The sequence below is a fragment of the Branchiostoma floridae genome, chromosome 2 (assembly GCF_000003815.2).
Source record: "Branchiostoma floridae strain S238N-H82 chromosome 2, Bfl_VNyyK, whole genome shotgun sequence".
Classification (NCBI taxonomy): Eukaryota; Metazoa; Chordata; class Leptocardii; order Amphioxiformes; family Branchiostomatidae; genus Branchiostoma; species Branchiostoma floridae.
The window spans coordinates 15,588,915-15,597,980 of record NC_049980.1 but is presented as its reverse complement, the minus strand read 5'-3'; the positions used below and the strand labels follow the sequence as shown (position 1 = coordinate 15,597,980).

General features: G+C 41.3%; 1 protein-coding gene across 1 annotated transcript in view; it reads left to right on the top strand.

Annotated features, from left to right (window-relative positions):
• LOC118409821 (chondroitin sulfate proteoglycan 4-like) overlaps positions 1 to 9,066 on the top strand; it is a gene marked incomplete in the record, with an annotated part of 145,979 nt that continues 136,913 nt past the window's right edge. The window contains 1 exon segment of the mRNA XM_035811159.1: positions 1 to 438. Within this exon segment, the coding sequence (XP_035667052.1) occupies positions 357 to 438 (82 nt within the window).

The window sequence follows — 9,066 nt, the reverse complement described above, 5'->3', positions numbered from 1 at the left end:
CAAAATGACAAATGGAGAAAGACGAGAATTTCTCATACTGTGTTATTCATTTTGACAGCTTCTTAGATTAAAATGTAAGTAACGTTAAAGCTCAACTACTAAAAATCAGTTGTTTGACCAAAAAAGTCATGTTTTCACCAATGTGGGTTGTTTTTACCAATGTTGGCTGACCTGTTTGCCTAAGTAGTCACGTGACGAAGTACTCAGTTTCCAAAAGAAAACTTTACGTCACGTGACCCAACAGTACGCATGGCGCCGATCTCCGAAAATACTTCTGGAGTCTGTGCGGCAATGACGGGAGGAATCCTATTCTAAAACTGCGGATTTACTACAAAAGCGACCAAGGATTTTCTACGATGGAGGCTTGGCGATCCGGTGTCGTCTCCTGTTGGATGTTTTTGGCGCTGGTGGTGTTTCTTTGCGGGGAGAGCTTGGCAGGTAAGCGGGGTGGAGTGAGTCGCGGTCACGGTGGTGGGAGGTGCCGTCACGTCCCGCAGCTGGAGTACGTTTACCGGGAAGGGCATGGCAGGAGCCCGGCCTGTAGCGGCCCGATCCACGGCGGCAACTCATGGCCGTTTTTACAGTGTATGCTGTCAGTTGTCAGATAAAGTAAGGTCGTACAATTATCTCATTCGCACGTACTGGGATAAAGCTGTTTTATGGGCGCGATCGGGCTATTTTTGTGCAAGTGTTTATGTTACGAGGCGCTGGAAAGATGGTGTGTATGTGGGGCGAGGAGGGCGAGTTTAGTCTCAAGAGTAAGCAAATCGTCTACAGTTCTCGGGCTGGTTTAATTTACAGCTGTTTTTACAATCTGCGAGGATCTCAGACACAGTTGCAGGCTGGCCGTGAAGGTCGGGGAGTAACAAAACAGGGTCGCCGACTACAATTATTGGGTAAACACGAGCTGAATGAAGGGCGTTCTTCGGTACTTCGCGGATCACTGACAAACGAGCTTGAGCTATCTGTAGTATCATTCCCGAGCACACGGGACAGACCTGCGTTTAGCGGGCCCCTCACATCGACAGCTTTACAAATGTCGGTCATTTATCCCTGTCTGGTTTGCCTTCATTCCGGCGTTAGTCGGTGGAAAAACGGGAGTACTAACAGGGGACCGGTCGGGTTAAAAGGACCCCCGCGGGATTTAAAGGTGACCTGCTCCGTGAGGGACTGAACCCCTATCTTGTGCGAGTGTGACTTTTCAGGAAAACATCATACCACGGTCTGCCCACATGTCGAACTACAAATTAGAAACTATAACCTTAGATCTAACCAGTTCCCATGGCTTTGATGCCCACCGACCGCTAGAATTCTGATTTGATAGGAACTCGCTCACAGGTTGTCTTGGGTAACGTTAGCTAACGGCAAACCTTATCTCCAGTCTAAATCCAGCTCGTAAAAACAAGCGTTTTTAGTAGGAATTCCTCTGAAATCTTTTCGGTAAGGCAGTATCTTGTAGTCATTCATACCCTGATCCCGGTACATGTTATGACAGGCGAGTTGTGTTTGTACTAGTTCGGGACCGTTAGCTGAGCAGTCTGCGTGCCGTCTGGCCCCTGATTCTTGTCAGCCTGAAAGTGAAACTGGATATTCCTTGCCCCAGGGTAAGAAACGCCGCCAACAGGCCTCACAAATTTTCCTCGCCTCTCAAATCCAGTCGGAACTTTCCAGATGGATCCCACTGACCTTTTTGCATGGTGCTTACACCCTTCCTTGATTGATCCCAGTGATTTTTGCTTGCTGCCCCACATTTCCTCCTCCCACAAATTTGTTGATCTCCAACATTCCTCCTATCAAGTGAGGCCGTAGGTGGATCGATTTACGATGTTTATCACAGATCAATGTGCCATGGAGAGTGAAACAGGTTTTCTTGGGACCTGTCTGTTTTGATATATCTATTTGTCAAGTGCTCATCAGGCTTGTCTGTTTTTCTCTGATTTAGCTAATGATGGTTGGGTCAGATTCAGTATAATGTGTTTGGGATGGAATGTAACCAATATCTTGTGTGTCATTGATAAGGAGAAGTTCCCTCATTGAGATGCAGGTGGGGTGACATCACACCAAGCCCTTCCTAGACTGTTGCACATTACACTTTCCATGCTACAGTCATTGCCTAGATGTGTTTAAATCTGCAGGACATTTGGGCCCTGATTTGCTTGTTCCGTGCAGTTAATTTTTGTGCTCCATCTGAGAGACCATTATCAGAAGATGACAAAATAGAGGGACTTAAGGCCAGTTGTTAAATATGTGTAGAGTATCAGGAGACTAATGTTTGGTGGCCATTGTAGAGTAAAATCTAAACTGTTGTACCTACCATGTGTAATAAGAACTTAAGTTGATTGTTGAGACAGTATTAATTCTGTTGCCAATTTTTTTATGTTTTTACCTTGTTTTTGAAATACAGAACAAATTCAACAATACACTAACACAAAAAATAGAAAATATAACATTTGCCAGTATGATATAATATCTTCAATGCAACATGATACTTCATTCAGGTTACATATCACTAGAAAAAGAATGTTTTTTTAATTAAGATATAATTATTTTGTCTTTTTCAGCAATGGACATCTATTTTTTTTTCATACACATAACAATTTCTCTAATCATGGACCAATGAATGATTTCTCCAATGAATGATTTCTCCAATGAAATTAAGTGATCAGACAGTCGATAGCCTTTCCTCCAACTGGATACCATTGTTTGTTTGTGTGTTTACTGTCTTTTCCATCAAGTCTTGCTGTGAAGTTCAAGAAATCTACTTGGCTGTTTAGGTATGCCAGATGTTCCTTGCAGGGAGACAGGAAGTTGTGATTTGGAAAAGACTTCTGTCCCCTTCCTACAGCAGTGTAGAATTTCTTACCCTTATCTAATTTTAAGGTAGACATGTGTTCTGCCAGGTCCTGGCCCTTGAAGATGGTGAGGTTACTGGGATAGGCATGCTTATCTTGAAGGAATTGAGCTTACAAAAACATTCTGAAGTGACAGTTTGTGTATGTGGTTACAACCTTGAGCAGGGTATAGGATACTGCCTGGAAGCTAAATGCAGGCACCTAGCCACCTACTGGAAGATATCTATTTTTCTGTCAGCAAATTCCAGTGCCAATAACGAGTCAGTATTGATTAATTGAAGTGTACCAAGTTGTGGGAACAGTTGGAAGATGGTCAGAATAGCTGATGATTCTAAGCAGACCTTTGGCAATGTCCCCTGTACATGCACATCCACATGTACATCCTTGGTGACGTTGGTCTGGTTTAAGACTTTTCCTTGTTGTGTAGCGTACAGCTAAAATCCAAGGGGCATTTGTTCAACAGTGATCTATTTATTTTGGGATTCCCTAGGAGATTACTGGCTGTGGACCGTCTCTGTGGCCTCCTTGTATAATGAATGTTGCAGTAACTCTACTTGTAAATAGAAATGGTACTGTAAGTGTAAATGTATTTAAGTTCGCGGGGATTTGATTCCGCGGTAGTGGGAAAAACAACTTTTCGCTGTGGTTTTAAGTTCGAGTAGCACCATGCACTGTAGTCTCTTACTGCCATGGAAAACATTAAACCACCACAAAAGTTTCTGCATTTATAGTATTTTATCCTCACCTCTTGTTCATCTTGGTTATTGCCTTCTTATCTCTTAGTTTATTGCGTCATGTTTCAACAGCGTTTGTGGCCGGCATGATAACACAAGCATGCAATGTACATGTACATGGTCATGTCCATGTCTTGTGGGTAGATTATAGTATGAGAAAAGAAATAAACTTTTAGGACCAATCCGAGCCAATTTATAGTAAATTACACCTTGTAAAATTTAATGGATTTATTATTATTCTTCCTTTGGCTAACCCTTGTAACTGCTTAACAAACAAACCAATGGCCTAGTCATTGGAAGTCCTGGATGTGATGAAGAACTTTATTGCTCGACATTTGTGATGTATGAATCAAATACATACTAATGACAGCTTGCTGGACAGAGGATAAATGCTTAGAAAACCAGGTTTTCACTTTCCTATAGCAAATCTCAGTCAAATTCTAAATAACTTAATAAGTTTGCTTAAATAGCCAGAATTCCCCATTTGTGAAAGAAAGTCAAAATCAAAATGTTTCAGAAGGCTTTGATGCACAGATGATCTGCTGTGATGGGAAACAAGATGTTACCCTGACAAAAGATGGAACAATGTTACAACAGTTTTGTACACAGCTAATTGATAAAAGGTTGTATGTGAAATGACCAGTGTATACTGGCACCAGGTTGATTATCATAGGGACAACTGAGTAAGTAAACACTTGTGTTTACTGAAGCTGTTTGCAAGATGTAGTGTTTATGTACTGCGTGACTGAGCATTAGCAAGGGAATTCCCTCTACTGAGCACACAGTGTCTTCCTGAAATCATCAGGCATGGAACTGCATGGTTTGTCAACAAGAGATCCTGTTAGCATTCTAAGTTCTAACTGATTCTAAGGCCCGGTTTAGACACAAAACAACCGTCAAATGACGCTTAACCGCCACCAGTCTAAAGAGGAAATAAGGGGCGTATGACGGTATTTCCGCAAACTGACCTGAGCCACCTCCGGACCTGGTCCTGGGTCGGTTCAGAAGGGGGCCCATGACGGTTTCTCTCGTGTCTAAGGAAAAAAACGTCACCAGTGACGGTAATACTAATAGGAGGTTGTGGATCATATGCTAATGATATGCTAACAAGCCCGTAGAAATGGACACATGTTTTTCCTTATTCTGATCGTTTGAGAAATTGATTTCGTCGAACGTTCCAAGAGGAATGGCCTGCCACCAGTGACTGCTTCTTTGGTGTTCTCCTATGACCCTATCAACGTGCCCGGCTTGCGCTACCATGTACCAGTGCAGCGAGGACGGTAGCCGAGTTCCATGCCTGGGTATCGCCTGTCTGTCCTGTACATGTGCCCCATTCTCTATGTTGCATCTCATACGAAAGAAAATGTGGGTAATAAACATTAAAAACATAAACAGTATTCAAGTATAAACTGTTGCAAGGCAAAAAAATGCGCCATTTCGATTCGCGTGCAATATGAGGCCGACTTTAGACAGACAACACTTTCATAGTCGTGCGAGTGTTGTTGTCGACAACGTCGCCGGCGACGATATTTTTAGACTGTCTAAAGAGGATCAAAATGGTCGTGCGAGGGTTTTTATGGAATCATCGTGCGACCACCTCGGACCCAGTCGCGCGACCCTTCAGCGGGGGGTCCGCGACTATTCCTCACATGTCTAAAGAAAAATCGTCGCCGGCGACGGGACTGGATCATATGCTAATAAGCCTGCAGCATGTTTTTTTCTATTTGAAAGGGCATTTTTCTCCGTAAATATTCCGTCAGTAATGGAAACGTATTTTTGTCATCAAAAACTGCCTGTTCCAGCGCAATACCCAGCCACCAGTGGCTACATCCTTCATGATACTAGTAGTAATCTGTAATACCACCGGCGGCCACGAACGCCGGGTTTAATTCCAGATTTTCCCGTCTCTGTGTCATTCTTTGTTGGGGACAATGTTTGTTTGCAAGCAAAAGAATAATAATCTGCTGCATGAAGAAAATGAAGAATTCTCCCGCCATTTTTAATTTGCAAGCAAGAGGTCACTGTGGGTCACGCACGCACCGCAGTGGAGTCCTGCGCCGCGGGTGTCCCGCAATACTCTGAACGCATGTCTAAAGACAACCGTTGCCCACAACGAATAGTCAATAACAGTCGCACAACTATATAATTGTTGTCTGTTTGAAGTGGGCCTTAGTACCCTGCTCCACGGGCGGCCTGCTACGCTTTCGCCTGTGTGTCTAAAGACAAACCGTCACCGTAGCGAAGCGTCACATGACGGTATACCGTTTCCAATGTAAACTGGGCCTAAGTTCTAACCATAGCCAAAGGCAATTGATTTTCAGTTGAATTCTTGTGTTATAAATAAACTTTGAATCAAATCTGTCCTTTGAGAGGAGGGCTAACAAAGTGTCTTACACATTGGCGCCACCACAGGAGAGTCTATTGATATAGAAAAGAACCTTCTTGATACAGAGGACAATGAGAAATCGGCGTCTGTCCTGAAAAATGAAAATAGATTGATTCCATTTTGTTCAAGTACCATGCATTTTAAGCATTTTCAGAGCAATATGTCAAAATTGTAACTTCTATTCCTAAAGATGATACATTTTTAAAAAGATAAGGAAGTTGAATTGATGACTGTATTGTGATGATGATGATGATGGTGGTGGTGGCTATTTCTGTGCTTGAGAATATCAGTAGGAAGGTTGTCCTCAGAAGACTCTCACATGGCTGTACAGACCAATCTTTGTCTTGACGTCCCAGATTGGGTATATATCCTTAGTTAGCCTGGACAATGACATTGTAATATGTCTCCAAATAAGTCAATTTGATAGTGAACTTTAAACCTTGGAAATTTGATTTTAGACTACTTCCTTCTGGTAACAAAGTTGTGGTGTCTGTATTGATTGATGAGGTCAAGTGCATCTTCAACTCAACAATTGCACAGGAAGTTCAGCTCTGAAATTGTGTTCTAAAACCCCCACGTTGGAATAGAAAATGTAGATTGTATAGCCAGGGAGAAATGCTTGAAACTTTGAATACTGTAGTTTGGAAACACAAACATCTTCCATGTGTCATCAGGTCATCACCTCTGTAAGGGGTACCTTTGAAGGGTCTTAGAGGTACTATGGAAGGGTTTGACCTCTGTAGGATGTTTCATGGAAGGGTCTGTAGTGTTTTTCTCTTGAGATTCCAAGTTCATGACTCTAGGCAGAAGGATTTGCTTACTCATCCATTCAAGCACCAAACAGACTGATTGAGAACAGATGTCATCCTTACCTGCCTTCTGCTACCCTAGTGTAAAGTCGTCTGAAATTGAAACTAAAAAGTTTGAAGTGGTGAACTGTAGGTAAATGATAGAACTTTAGACTAGTAGTTAACTTAAATATAGACAATATAGAAGGTGCCTGATCATTGAGAAGACCTAAGAATGGAATGTCAGTTTTGGACCAACTTTGCCCAAGCCAAGAACTTGAAGGAGAAAGTTGACTGTTCCAGGCACAGATACATTACATGAGACATTCAGGATAATAGTATTTAAAATGGTACTGACGCATTTGAACATGAAAGATAGATTTGTTATTTCTAAACCTGTGTACTTGATGGATTGAGCACACATGTAATTGACTGGTGAGCTTGTTTAGTTGAAACACAGAATACATAAATCAAACCTAAGATCGTGCCATACAAAAGGTAGTCTGTGCTTTTTATGCTTTTTCATGTGAATCTCGCATGATATACTGTTTGACACTTTTAAGCCAGGCAGATCTCTGATATGGAAAGTATATAGCTTTGAATGTAGCACCAGTTTCAAATGGGCATTTGTACCATATCTGATTCTGTTTAAACATGGAACTGCTGAACATGGGCATTGAAAATGCTATTTTACATACCGGTATCAGTACTTAGAGCCGTAACACTGTCCCACATTTCAAAGTTGTCAAGATGGTACCGTAGATTACATCAGTGTACAATAGGACGTAAAATATTGGGTGCATGAATGCTTTTTGCACCCAAAATTGGGACTTTGCACCAAATTTTTGACTGTGGATGATTTTTAGTGCCTAAGTATTTTTGTAGGATTGCACATTTCTCGTACATGTACACTTAGTAGAGTGGCAGGAAAAATTTTTTTTAAGCCTTTTTATGATATTTTTAGAAAGATTATGAAGTTTGTTTTGGAATGTCAGAGTCTCTCAAAATTTCTTCTGTGTACCTGAATTTTTAGGTAAGGTGCATGTTCAATTTACTTATTCCCCCCAAAAGGATTTGGAGCCATAGAGCATCAGTGTATACATGACGTAGGATGGCCTGGTAATGCTTATCTTGTGTTTCTGGCAGTGAGATATTGACATTGGTTGGGTGATGTATGGATTATGAGTGGAAGGGATGGTCATGGTGGTATCATCTTAATGGAGGATCCGCCCAGCCAAGAGTTCCGCTTCACACCAGGATGATAAAAGGTGGGCTGTTTGAATGCAGTTATTCAGTGATGTTGAAGAGGGATCATCATCCATGATATTACACCTGTGATTTTCAATAATACAATCGAGTTTCTGTATATATACTGCATGGTTTTGTAGTTGTAACAATAGTACCGCCACCAGATGTCTTATTTGCAGGAAGGATCGATCACTAACGTCTAACTTTTTGTAGATTAATGATTTTGATGCTTTCATCTCAAGGTAATAGAGCCATTTGTCTAACTTTGAAAGGACTACAAGTATTGATTGCTATGAACTTGAACTTCTATGCGTATGAAATATTGATCTGAGGAATAAAAAATGTGGACTTTTTCATTGCAGATATTCGGTAGATGTAAATGTGAATGACCATAGGAAGAATATGTTGTATTGTGGCAATTGTACTTTTGTAGATTGGGATTATTTCAACTTAAGTCGCACTGTAAGTCATGTTTTTTTCTGCAGAACCAAAAATTAGACATTTAACATGCAAACTCTTTTGTTGGACAGCTTCTAGCATACATTGTTGTACATGTAGTTCTGATAAAAATGTGACATGTTTCTCCCAGATGATATTGACATACAACATACATGTACTCTGTTCATCCAGGTGGAAAGTCAAGTAGCTCCAATGAAAGTGCTCATATCCTTTCCTTTACCTCGAAGGATATTGATTGTTAGTAACCCATTCTATTCATAGTCTTGGAAATGATTCACACCTTCCCAGCCCCAGGGCTTTGCAGGGGGCTTGCTGTTAGACTTTTTATTTTTATTTTTAGAGAAGACCAATCATCAGTTATGAAAGGCTGTGGAGAGACTCGTTTGTGACTGCTGTGATAACCATTTTCCTCCATGACACAGTGACTGAAGAGCAGAGAAATGTTGCAGTAAAAGCAGCTTGATTGGATATGAGTACCATACCGTTACATTACCGTACCATAGATGGTGTACATTTTTTTTCGTAGGTATTTGTATTGGATTTTTTTCCTTATGTTTAAACATACATTATCATATAGCCAGGCGCCGCGGACCAATCAG